The 13,710-nt window shown below is 42.7% G+C and overlaps 1 protein-coding gene across 1 annotated transcript in view; it reads left to right on the top strand.

Moving 5' to 3' along the window:
- The first annotated feature begins 776 nt into the window (after positions 1 to 776).
- Agbl1 (AGBL carboxypeptidase 1) overlaps positions 777 to 13,710 on the top strand; it is a 723,788-nt gene continuing 710,854 nt past the window's right edge. Inside the window, exons 1-3 of the mRNA XM_087901337.1 lie at positions 777 to 915; positions 5,255 to 5,386; positions 9,737 to 9,830. Of these exons, the coding sequence (XP_087757463.1) occupies positions 792 to 915; positions 5,255 to 5,386; positions 9,737 to 9,830 (350 nt within the window). The 5' untranslated portion in view covers positions 777 to 791. The remainder of the gene's footprint in view (positions 916 to 5,254; positions 5,387 to 9,736; positions 9,831 to 13,710) is intronic.

Below are 13,710 nucleotides of genomic sequence, written 5' to 3'. Positions count from 1 at the left end.
TTTCATTAGGATGGGGAAAATAGAATTTCTCCTTTGATATCATTATACCTTGCTGGTTACCTTGATTAGGTCATACAGGACCTTTCCCATGTTAATGTGTGATTACTACTTTTGAGGTATCCTTGGGTAAAGTGAGAGAGGTCTTATTCAAATCTGTTCTTTGGTAGAAAGACCAATACTTCCCTGTTTCTCAGGACTCTGCTTGAGAACCCTCAGATGGTAGGCCTGGGTATTTCGTTTCTTAGGCCATTCCTACAGTGATTCCTCTATTTCCTTCCTACTCATTGCTAAAAGAGCCGAATTAGAAAATCATTACACCTTCAATAAAATGATTACAGATAAGAGACCACCCCTTCCTGTTACTAGTGATTCCAGTGTTTCATAGAAGAATATTTAGTATATGATGGTGTACATCATATATAATATATATAATGCCTGCATGTCTATTTACAAAAATACACATACATGTACATACATCCTTAAAAAAGTGGGCAGGTCTCTAGAACTTGCAATAATCATTCAATTTGTTATATTTGTGGAAGGTAAATATATTAAAATATCTAGATATTTTACAATTGCCATATTTCACACCTCTCTCCCGTCAGATGGTCGTACAACTTGAAGATGACTCATGTCAAGAACCTGCCAGTGTGTGTTTCTGTGGCGAAATGAACGAACCTTTGCTTGTCTCTGGCTGTGAGGGCTGAGGTCTGCTCTGGGGAGGAGGGTTACTATCTGTGGCTCATCTTTCCTCTGGTTTCCTCCCAGGCACAGACCGGAGAATTCACTACATGATCAACAAAGGTGGCAGTGAAGCCCTTCTGCAGACGCTGGTGGACACAGCAAGGTCAGAGTCTCCTGACTATGACATCCTCCTGCCTCTCTTCAGGCTGATGGCCAAAGTTGGCCTAAGAGGTACTAACACTTCCAGACCCAAGGATGACTGACAGCATACTTCTGGAGTTGTTCTCTGAGAGCAGTTGGGGAAACCCTGGTGGGGAGGCAAAAGAGAGGTCTCCAGTGCCTTAGTTTAAATGCACTTGGTTTAAATGCACTTGGTTTAAGTGCAAGGCCAGTTTAAATGTGAGCAATTTTACTTTTGGTTATTGTTATTTTGAAGCACAGAATCTTGCATAGTTTTGAGTCTGGCTTCAAACTATGTCGCTCAGGCTGGCCTCAGATTTACTGCAATCCTTCTGCCTCACCTTCCTGCACACTGGGAGCAGAGGTATGCACCAGACTACTTGGCAAGATAAATTTTTTTAAAAAAATCTAGATGTCAGGTAATAAAACATGTGGTGTTTAGAAATGAATGAATGGCACCCAGACGCTGTAGTCACAGCCGGCACTGACTGCAAAAGACGGGAGTGGCCCCAGTGCATTTTAAATCCTTACACAAAATTAAACAACTCTAGGAGATATTTCTCACAGTGAAGGACAATGCGTCCATCAGCCTTCTCCTCTTGGTTATGAAGCACAGTCTCATGTAGTCAAGTTACCCTAGAACTCATTATGTAGCAAAGGATGACCTTGAACTTCTCAGTGCTGGGACTATAGGTAATGTACCAACAAGCCTGACCAGACTTGTGCATTCAGTTTTTAGAGATATTATAGTAAATTGCCATTCATTGTGCACCATAAATACAGTCTCTGATACTTTAGGAGTCCATAAGTCTCAAAGCAAGCCCTGAGAGGGTAGTTCCTTTTGGAGGTCTTGAGAGTCTGTTTTGTTTTCTCTCCTAGTGCTGCCAGGATCTTTGTCTGTCCATCTGTGCCTGCCTTCCTTCCTTCCTTCCTTTTTTCCTTCCCTCCTTCCTTCCTTCCTTCCTTCCTTCCTTCCTTCCTTCCTTCCTTCCTTCTTTCCTTCCTTCCTTCCTTTCTTCCTTCCTTCCTTCTTTCTTTTCCTTTCCTTCCCTCCCTCCATCTTCTCCTTCTTCCTCTCTCCCTCCCTCCCTTCTTTCCTTTCCTTCTTTCTTGTGATTTGTAGACAATCCCTCCTTTCTCTATCTTGTATTCACAGAGTGTCCACTGTGTATGTTCACTTTGTGTGTTCTCTCTTCTTCATGCAGGGGTGTCCGTCATAAAGTCTAGGTTCCACTCTGTCCTGTCTGACCCCTTCTTAGCTAATTCAGTGTACAAAACTCTCTTTCCAAATAAGAGAGCATCTCAGCTGTCTGGGTAGAAATGAATTGGGGGAGGGCACTGTTAGTTCAGCCTACTGTGATAAGTCACATAGCAATAGAGCTTCTGGCTAGTTCTCTTTCCTCCTGGAGTATCTGGAAACACCTTAGGTCGCTGGAACTTCCTGGAGCAGGGTTGAATAATACAAGCATTTAGAGTTCACGCAAGCTTTGCAAAAATTCTTTAACAGTTAAACTGTATGGTGACTGTCAGGATGGTCACAACTGAGAAGCAGCTCAGGCCCCTTGTGATGTTTTTGCCAGCAGCAGAAGCCAAAGCCTACAGCACACTCTTTCAATGTTTAGATCTCTACTTCACCCTCATTGGCTTTCTAGAAATGGACCAAGAAACAGGCATTAGCTAGCAGCTGCATGGATATGTCCCAGCATAACTAACAGCATTCATTTAGTGATTGCTCATGCACTGGTCTACACACTGCAGATATCTCTGTGATCAAGACTGTAAAGGAGTCTGCTCTCGCTGAGCAGACTGTTCCAAGTGGGACAGGCCAGCTGGTCAGCAAATAATTAGCCGGATGGTAGCCGACTGTGATGAGTGCCTCAAGGAAGAGGAAGACTGATGCTCCCCTAGGATGGCATGGTCAGGGAGAGTGACATCCGAGCTGAAACCCGAAGAACGGGGGAAAGTCAGCAAAGCTGAGTGGGCCAAGTGAACTCTAAGAAAAGACAGTAGAGACCTGATATATCCCCCAGGCGCACAGGGCAGGCTGGTTTCAAGTCTGTCCCTGATGCTTACTGGCTGCGTGACCCTGGTCAAGTTACTGAAGGGTTATGAACCATGGTGCCCTGATATCTAAAATGGAAGCATAAAAATTTAATTCCAGAGTTTCTAGAAAGAGTAGATGAGGGATTAGGTCATATCCTTAGCATATGGGGCTAGGGACTAACAGTCAAGTGATAAGAGACATACATTGACAGTGGTTCCTTATACGTGTGATATTATATGTATATATGTGTGTCTATTTATTTACATGTATGTACATGTACACATGTACATGTAGAAATCAGGGGGTGATGCTGGATATCTTTCTCATTTTCTCGCTGCTTTGTTCCTTTGAGACAGAGTCTCTCCTTGAACCCAAAGCTCTCATTATTAGATTTGTTTGTCAGTGAGTGAGCTGCTGGGATCCTCTTACTGTTGCTCCCCCATAGTACTCGGGTTACAGGTGTATGTGCAGTCACACACAGCTCTTTGCATTGTGTAGAGGATCTGAACTAAGTTCCTCACATCGATAACTATTACCTTCTGAGACATTTTCCCAGCTTCAGTCTTACAGCAAATTTTATTGTGTATATTGGGGTTTTCAACATAGCATTATGAAATACAAGTAACGGTGTCATTACTACAATGGAGCAGATGAACATATCTGTGATCTCATAAAATTGCTTTATTTTCACAATGGGAGCAGCTAAAATCTACATATTTAGAAGGGAACAATTTTGTTAACTTCATCTTCACGTTTAACACAAGAGCTCTAGATTTGTTTACTTGAAGCTGAAATTGCTATTTTGTGTCTCTTGACCTATCCTCCTTCCCTGATTCCTCTCCTCGGTCCCCGGAATCAGCGGGAAGAAGCAGAGTTTCATTCTTCACCGTTGTGCACATGTGCCCTCTTGCTAGCGGGGGTGACTTGCCAACAAGACAAAAGAGAACAAACGTTGGTGAGGGTGTGAAGAAAAGGGAGTCTTTGTACTCTCCGTTGTGCTGAAGATCAGGATGGCCACTATCGAAAATGACGTAGAGAATTAAAAAAAAAAAAAGCGAGCTACCGCATGGCCATGGTGATCCACACCTGGAACCCTAACACTTGAGTGACAAAGGCAGGAGGCTCAGAAGCTCCATAGTCAGTTCAGGGCCAGACTGGGCTACAGGAGACCCTGTTTCAGTACAAACAAACAACCCATAAAATCACCATCTGACTTAGCTATTTCTATAATCTCTGATTTGCACATAGACCCGAAGGAAAAGAAATGACTAATTTATAAAGATCCCTCTTTCCTGTGCTCATTGTAATAATAGACACAATGACCACGACCTAGAGATAGCTTAAGCATCCATGGATAGACGCCAGATTAAAAAAAAAATGTGGTATTCATATGAAATGGAGTATTATGTAGCCTAATGGGTTGCACCCAGAGAATTATGCTAAATGAAAAAGCAAATATAGAGATATATTTCTATGAGTCTTACAACAGTCATGATGATTTAAGGCACCACACTTAGGAAATGACACAAACAAATGCAGTTAGACCCAGTCACCTGCTAGCGGGTACAAAGAGCTTAAACCAGAGGCTCTTTCCTTGGTTTCAGTGCTTCTTTTGTAACTATTAAAATGATGATGATGGTTTGCCTACAACACTAAATGTCAGGATATTCGAGCAATCTAGAGATACTTTTTAATTTTTATTTGTTTCTTAAAATCTCTTTTTACTTTTTATTATGAAAATTCTTCGTTAAGTAGAAAGAGTATCACCATCTACCAGTGACTTTGCTCTAACTTCTCTAAAACTTCCGTACTATCTTTTGCATATTTAAAACAACATCCAATCAAAAATGGAAGACCCATGCCGGGCACAGGCCTTTAACCCAAACATGACTTGGGAGGCAGAGCCAGGTGGATCTTTGTGAGTTTTGGGTCAGCCTGGTCTCCATTGTGAATTCCAGGACAGCCAGGGCTAGGTAGAAAAACCCTGTATTAAAAAAAGAAAAAGACAAAAGGTAAAGAAAAGCAAGCAGGGTCCAATCAAAGCCTGTTGTTTCCTTCACCCCAGATTTGTCTTAAATACGTTGATACACATGGGGATGACCAGGGTTGTCTTTAAAGTCAAAGACTTGATTTCTTAGACCCTAGAGCCACCTTGTCCATAAGTGCACCCAGACTTCCCCTCATCTGATGCATTTGGTTCTGATGGGGACATATTTAGAATATTTCTAATGACGTTAAAAAATGTCTTTGTCTATAATTGTCCTCCCCCTTGTCATTTTCCTTCTTCCCCAAAGCCTTCATAATGAATTTGAGACATAATTAAGAGAGATGGATTTGTGTTCCTAGATAAGAAGTTTGGACAGAAGGCACTGGAATTAGAAGCACTTGATGTGACCTTGATTCTGGTCAGGAAAAACCTGTCTCATAGCCAGAACCTCCTGCACTGTCTCTGGGCACTGCGTGTGTTTGCCTCCAGAGGTAAGTTCCAGGCCTGGGTTGGGATGTCTAGAAACCCTGTGGTGATGTGGGGGAGCGAGGGTTTGCATGGAGGTGAGAATGCACGCGGTCCCATTCAGAAACAGAAAGGAACCTGACAATCGACCGCAGAGGCCAGAAAGTGTTTATTTATTGCCTCGGTCAGATAGAGCTCTTGATCTAGTTCCGAAGCATTGACTTTTGCTTTGAGTTGCATTCGCAGCATCCCAAGGTTCTCTATCAGCACCACGGGTTAAAGAAATCGCATGGCAGGAGAAAGGCGGGTTTCCTTCAGACCTTGATATAGCCATAACATTGTGTGTTACATCTATTTTTTTTTAAAAAAAGAAAACAACTTAATGGCTGGGGAGATAACTCAGCCAGCAAAGTTGTTGACTTGCAAGCCTGAGGCCTTGAGAACCCACATGAAAATGCTGGGATGGTGCTGTGCACTCGGAATCCCAATGCCTGGGAGGTAGAGATGGGAGGACTCTTGATGTTCGCTGGCCAGCTGGTGTAGCCTAATTGGTGAGGTCTAAGCCCATGAGAGACCCTGTCTTCAGGGAAGGAGACTGCATTCTTGTGGATGACACCTGGCCTCCTCAAACACGTGCGTGTGAACTCACTCACATGCTTGTGCATCTATGCACACACACACATTAAAGAAGGGGAGTGGGGAAAATGTATAGCTCAATTAAAAACAATAAATTATAAAGAAATATAAAAGAACAAAAAATAAAGAATAGTCCTTCTTAATCTCATGAAGTTGCTCACTGTTATAACAAAATCGTTACTGATTTTTTTTTTTCCTAACCTTATGTTCTTTCCCAACAAACCCTCTCTCTGGGTGATTGCATCAAAACATGTCAGCTGATAGTTATTAAGCATCTACTTAATTCACTATTTTTAATTATCACAATAATTATGTGTTTAGATCTACATTTTCATATCTCAGCAAAGAAAACGCCAGAAGCTTAAAAGAGTGAAGCAATTACTTAAATTTATACAGATAAAAAGTCCTGAAGGCTGGCTTTAAAATTCTAAAAATCACGTTAATTCTACTCCACGCGGAGGCACTTTTCATTAATAGATTAGATTCTATACCTCCTATCTCACATGTAATGAGCATAGACTTTCATTTCTCCTTTCTAAGCTCCCTTCCTGGGGAATAACAGTGACAATTATTTAGATGTAATATTCTCTGTAGGGGAAAGAATGTGGGCTTAGAGCCAGGGAGCCCTGGATTTGACTCTGGTGCTATTTCTTATGAGTCATGGAACGCGGTATTTGACCTGCTTAACCTCATTTTTTTTTCACTTTGTAAAATTATAGCAGCAATAATTATTACTGTTAATCTGCTAGGTCTTTGTCTCCCTGAAACAACAGAAATAATTTTCTCACGGTGCTAAAGGCTGGAGGTCTGAGATCAAGATGGTGGCGAGGCTTGTTTCTTCTATAGCCTGTCTCCTTGGCTTTAAGAAGAATCTGTCATCTTGCTGTGTCCCCACGAGGTTTTCCCCATGAGCTTGCACATCCGTAGTCTCTTTCTATGCTTGAATATTCCTTATGACAGACACAAGACAGATTAGGTTATATTCCTCTTCCAATGTGCCCCCTTTAACTTAATTACTTCTTTACATCATGGGGATGAAGGCTTTAAAATGGATTTGGGGGGATGCGGGCAACCCTCGGCAAATTTCAGAGCCTTGTCAGATGGGAGAAGATTGTGTGCATAGGTAACACCATGACACAGCAGCTACCCTTTCCCCACCCAAAATTTCTCTAATATTTTGAAATCACATGAAGAGTACATGCAGGAAGAGTAACTATATAATTTCTCCAGATAGCCTAGTAACTGCTGAAAATACCAATTTTATTCATTTTTATTTTACTTTAAACATAGGGTCTCATGTAGCCCAGACTTCCCTCAAACTCCCGATATAGCCAAAAATAACCTTAGGTTCCATATCATCCTGCCTCCATCTCCCAAATGCTAGGATTGCAGTCATGTCCCGCTATGCCTGGCTCGGTAGCTCAATTTTCACTGTTGCATTTTCTTAATAAACATGGAGAATACATAAAGAGACAGTTTCCCTCCAGAATAATAATGAGATGGATTATTGGCTCTTTGTTCACAGACAGTGGCTTCTCTCTCTCTCTCTCTAACCCACACATAACCCTCACACACACCAAAGAGAAAGAGGGAGAGAGAGAGAGAGAGAGAGAGAGAGAGAGAGAGAGAGAGAGAGAATAAAGACTATTAGAGTGCATTTGGTAATATCTGAATGAATCTGTACAAACCCATCTCCAAAACAGTAAAAGAGGAACTGTGGCATTTTAGGAAAGACAGTTGTCATTAGTGAGTAGCCTAAAGCATGCCAGCCAATCTGGAGCTTGCTAGCAGCACAAGACTTAATGTATCTTTTGGTTTCCTAAAGGCTGGGTGACTTGCTTTCTTTAGTACATATATGCGTTGATTATGAATATTTAGTAATATAGTATCAGCTTAGCTCTGAGAAAGCCATAAATTTGTCTGTGGGTGTGAGTAGACCATTTGGATCCTATGCTAGCCTACATTTCTTATACCAATTAGCTGTTTCATAAGATCACAGTGCCTCTGTGCATTGCATTGACTGGTGAAAGGCTGGCAGAGTTCAAGAAGCCTGTGGGTTCTGTTTCTTTGGTGAGTTGTGATCCACTATTGACTGTTGGCAGGAAACTGTTTGTTTGTTCCTGGCTGCTCAGCCCCGAAATAATCACTCAGAAACCATATTATTTGCAATACTGTTTGGCCGGTAGCTTAAGCATATATCTAGCTTTCTCTTATATTCTAAACTAACCCATCTCCATTAATCTGTGCATCACCAAAAGGTTGTGGCCTACCAGCAAAGTTTTGGCTGCTCCAGCAGAGGCGTCTGTCCTCAGTGGAGGCCTCTGTCCCTGATGGTGGATTCATGGCTTCTCATCGACTCCACCTTCTTTCTCCCAGCATTCAGTTTAGTTTTTCCACTTAACTCTACTTTGCTCTATCATAGGCCAAAGAAGTTTCTTTATTTATTAATCAATAAAAGCAACTCATATACAAAAGAACTCCCACACCAATTAACTGTTTCAGCAAGCTTTCTGAACAGCTACTTCCTTCTGATTCATTGGTTATAGTAATGGGTTTATGATACCCAATGAACTTAGCAGCAGCTAGATGGTCATGTTGGCCAACCATCCAGTAAGAGTGAGCCCAGTGAGGTTTCTTTTGGCATTCTCTCCCAATTTCAATCCTAGTCTTCCATGTTTGAATCAGAGGTATTAAAACTGTACTCTCACTAAATCCACTTAATTCCTATTGAGTCATCTGCCAAAATTGTTATTTTAGTTTTGTTTTCTACTTTAGAAGTAAGGACTAAATTAGTAACTATGAGAGTGGGAATACTTGTGGCCACCACTGGGGTGCCACATTCATCCAGTTCACTTGGGTGGTGATGGGTTGTACTCTTTTTAGTAGGAGTGCCGGCAGAGGAACATGTAATCCATACAACATACAACATTTAACCCCTTATAACAATCAAGGCATTGGCCACAGCCTCTGTCTTATAGAGAGGACTATGGTATTGCCACTTCCAGAACCTCATTCTTCTCCTGTGGCCCGAAATAAATTAATCTTGTTCCTCTCTTTGCATCTTTGAGAAGCCTTGTTCCCACTCATTTTCCCAGAATAAGTCAGGCCCAAAGTACCAGGCAGTCTAGATCTACCCTTTCTGAAGCACTAGTACAATGGAGGAGAGAGAGGAGCCGCCTGATTGGAGGATCATTTTTCTTCCTTCACATCCTTGTCCCCTCCTACATTTCTGCATCTCCTGGCTTCCTCTTCTGTGCTCCTCTCAGATTCAGCTAAGTTGAGAAAGGGTATGGACCATATTGGAAAGAAGCTGGGGCGTCCTGAGATGACAGTGGCATCTGGAAGTGGCTATTTACCTGGTGTTCCCTTGACTTTCTATAATTCAGATCTAGGACCATGTTTTAATGCCACCCCTACCCCCACCTCAACTGGATGAAAAGAGAACTATTCTCAGGCCGGTTATCTTGGAGTACAAGGACTCATTCTTCTCCTGGTATTCTAATAGAGATCAGTCAACTTATTGCCTCAGTCCTGGGGGATTCAAGTATTAAAACTGAGGAGAATTTGAAACTGAGGTAGAAAGAAAGAGCTGACCCCACTTGCTATACTGCTGGAAAGAGGTTTTAGTTTTTTGGTGTTATTGTATTGACCCCCTTAAAGTTGTCAACGATTAAATCCAAATTGTGTTAGCACATCTTCCTGTGACAATAACTACTAACTACTGTCCTTTTTGTCTTCAGTAACCATAGGAGCCATGCTGGGAATTAATGGAGCGATGGAACTTCTCTTCAAGGTCATTCCTCCTTACAACCGAAAGCACACAAGGACAATCAGGTACCGGACATGTTCACAGTGCCCCTGGGCTCTGTGTGATGGACGGCAAGATGGAGATGGCTGTCCTTAGATCTTGATGCTCCCGGTCCAATCTGTTGCTGCCTTCTTCCTTGTAGACACACAGCATCTGCATCTCCACTTGCTCCCAAGTTTCTCATGTCCTCTTATCCTTATAATAATCCCAAATGAGCATATAACCCACAAGCTAAAATGCAGAGAGAGCTGGATCTAAGGTTACAGTGCTGGGGGATAACAGAGGTGAAGTTGAAATCCATATCATTCAGACTGGAAAACCTCATGTTCTCTTTTGTTGTTGTTGATTTTGGCCTGGTGCTTTCAGATAAACCCGTTTTACCTGCAGTGATAAATGAACATAAGCCTCACAAGATAGCCCAGCAGTGACAGGGTCTCAAAAGAATCAACCAGTTAAACTGCTTAGATGAGTTCCAAGCCTCCTAATAGTCCATCATTGTTGTGTGCTGGTCTTGTTACGTGGTTTTATGATTGGAGAATGAAACCTGGCCTGTTCCCTCTGCCTCTGCATCCTAGAGTGGAGCGAATCACTGAGTTAAAAAGGGAGATGGCTTCACATAAAGGCGTTCGAGATATTCAGAACCACTAAGATCCATCATTTATGGGAGTGACTCAGCGAGGACCTTGAGAGAATATTAGAAGAAATTCAGCCAATTTCTAAGATCTATGGGGTCATTTGGCAAGTAGCATTTCCATGCCCAGCCATGATATTTTCTGCATCCTAGCATCAATCTTAGGCTCGTGTTTCACCTGATTATTTTTCTCTCGGGTCACCACAGCTGTGCCATCATCATCCATTCTCCCCATGGCTCTCTACACCAGCATTTCCTGAAGTGAAATACATTACATATCAGTCCCCAAAAATGGCCCCATCAAAAAAACTGAGAAGTTCTGGCTTAAACAAAGTGAGATAGGTTTCTTTACTGTGAGACTTCACAAAGCCCTCTATACACACTGGGCCTATCTCTGTAGTGTGCTCCATTCCGAGGCCAATTTGGCCAGGGAATTCTGCTTCTTACATGCCACCTTTTTAAAGGGGCTAGGACAGTGTGCATTTTATTTTGGAAATTGCAAAATGGAGTCAACACAGTTCTACCAAGGGACCTTTATGTAGTAGGTGAAAACCTCAGAGTTAAAACCAGGAGTAAACATAACCCCTTTATTTTCCTGTAGCTTTACTTTGTTTTGGTCTTAAACGTTCACTTCATCAGATGACAAAAATTCTCATCAGGCATCGAAGTCAGATTAGTGATCTTTTAGCCCATGATGCCTTTCTTCCTATTGTGTTCCTCTTCTGGGACTGTATTCTAGATTTTAAGAAACTGTGGGTGCCAATGAGAAATGCTGGCAGAAAGCACAGCTTGTCCGTAGTCATCTGAGCCCACTGGGAGGTTCAGGTCTTGGGTATGTTTAACATTGACACGGTGCACTGCCCTTGCTGCTGAGATCGGCAGTCTCAATGTGTCTTTTGGTCACTAAAACATGAGCTTTATCCTACTGTCTTAGTCATAAGGGTATACCTAATATTTCCTATAATATGCATTTTTCTCACACACTATGTAAAAATCAAAGTAGTGTTCACTGTGCCCTTGTACATATGAGTCTCATCCAGTAATCTCTTCTTTGCCATGAATACCATGCTGTTTGCTCATCTTTGTAGTTAACCTTGGCTATCAAGGGATGAGATCTATAGCTTTTCAGTCCTGTTGGCTTCTGCTGTCCTGGTTACTAAAGCCAAGATTGGGAGGACAAAGCCACCAAACCACCATATGTAAGACAATCATAAATAGTTAAAGCATAGACATTCCCTTCTTTGGGACACCTACTGTCGTCATTTGAATTGTTTCTTTTCTTCTCCTGCAAAAAATCAAGTTCAGGTACAGATCTGATCATGGTGCCTTAGAATCAGAGATTAACAGGCATGGAAGGCTTCTAAGAATAGGAAGTTGCCAAGGATCTCAGTGATATTTCTAAGCACTGTACCCACCACTTCAGCACGTCTTATCAGCCCTAGAAATTTCCAGAAGAAAAATGCCAAACTGAGAACTGAACAGCCACAGAGGAGTGGCCTCTTCTCCAGCCTTTCCAATGCAGGTGCCATCGACCTGGTGTTATTAGGTGCCTAGCACAGCGCTCAGCTCTTAGCACGCATTGTCTCTCTTAAGCCTCTGTTTTTCTTTGAGGCAGGTGCTATTACGGGGGGAAAAACTAAAGCTGAAAAAAGTGGGGATTTAAGGGAAATAGCCAGGACTTAAGCGCTACCTGATACATGAGCCTCGGCCTTTAAAGCACCCGTGGAGTATCTTGTAGTCTATTTCCAGTTTATAATTCTAAAACCACTGTATGTAAGACAATCATGAGTAGTTAAAGTTTGCTTAAATTTCTTTTACCATCTAAATGGTTCAGTTCCATGGAACAATTTGCTTAATGATAGGGAATCTTTCTCTTCAATTGAATGTCTATTCCCTCTCAAAGGCTAAATAACTATTCTCCCTGCTTTTGAATTCTCTCTCCAAGCCACTTTGTTTTCTAACCTCCACCCCCTCACACCCATACTTTCCAACTAGAACATAAGAAATGAAGGCCCTGAAGTTGGAAGACACCCCCCCTAGCAGCTCTAGCTGATTCTTTGGTGAGTCACTTCGGTTTTCTTAACTTGATGCTGGCATTTCTCCAAGTGGCAATGCCAGGTCTGACCTTATAGGTTTGTTGTAGACATTAGAAATAATGGCTAGAAAAGTCCATGGGATTGGACATGCTAGGATACATTAGTCACCACTAACTGAGATGCAGCTGGGTGATAGGCTGCCTGCCTGCAGCCAGAAGGCTCCCCTACGCACCATCTCCCAACTCCCAACTGAGATGAGTCCAGATAAATTCCACTAAGTTTCCTGCACTTACATGCCAGACCTATGGTTTTGGGTTTTTTTTCCCAGGGGAGCAGATGGCAGCATGCCTGTAGGACATGAATACCCACCCTGGGTATCATCCTTCAAACCCTTCAAGCAAAGGGAGAGTTATTCCAGGGGGGCTTTGTGAGAGCGGTGCCCAGTGTGGTGCCACTGTGACTCCGTCCCCCGTGGAGATTAAACCTGCTCCACTTCTCCTGTGTGTCCCGAAAATAGACACACAGCTGTCCTCCAGTCTCCAGCGGTACTCAGGGCAAGATTTATAACTCTAGTTCCAGCCTTACTAGGGAGGAGGGCCTGCATGGCACTATCACAAGCCTCCCGTGGCTTGGTGCCAGCCTCCGTGCCTGGGAAGGCAGTCATTCCAGTCTTCCTTCATTTGCTACATGCCCCTCCATGCTGGCACTCTTCACCAGTGTGCCGTTGGGTTGGCTTGTGCCTTCTCACTTTCTTTTCCTCTCCATGCCTGCCATTTTGAGCTGAACAGTCACGGTCACACAGGGAAGGCTATCCCAGCCTCTAGAAACCATCAAGAATGTGCTTCATTTATTTCTCTCCCAGTCCTCTTCTCACCACTTTATCTAGCCGGCTGTCTCTCAGTGTGGCCTGCTCCGGGAATGCGGGTGCCATTTTATCAAAGGATCAAGCAGCTACCCAGTCTCCATTTCAGGGGAGTGGGGGAGAGGGAACTGTCTCTCCTCAAAGATGCTCTGGAATCTTTTTCATCCTTTCCTTGAACCCATTTTGTACTTACCCTTGCACAGTGTTGCCTTGGAGTCTTCTCTTTGGCTGCTGTTGTTGATGTTTTACTCTTTATTCTTTTGTGGGGGCCACCACTCAGCTCCCAAATAAATACACACAGAGACTTATTCTTCCTTATAAATGCCCAGCCTTAGCTTGGCTTATTTCTTGCCAACTTTCCTTAACTTAAATTATCC

The sequence above is a fragment of the Myodes glareolus genome, chromosome 24 (genome assembly GCF_982192425.1).
Source record: "Myodes glareolus chromosome 24, mMyoGla1.1, whole genome shotgun sequence".
Classification (NCBI taxonomy): Eukaryota; Metazoa; Chordata; class Mammalia; order Rodentia; family Cricetidae; genus Myodes; species Myodes glareolus.
The sequence above is the reverse complement of the archived record's forward strand: the minus strand, read 5'-3'. Positions and strand labels throughout refer to the sequence as shown.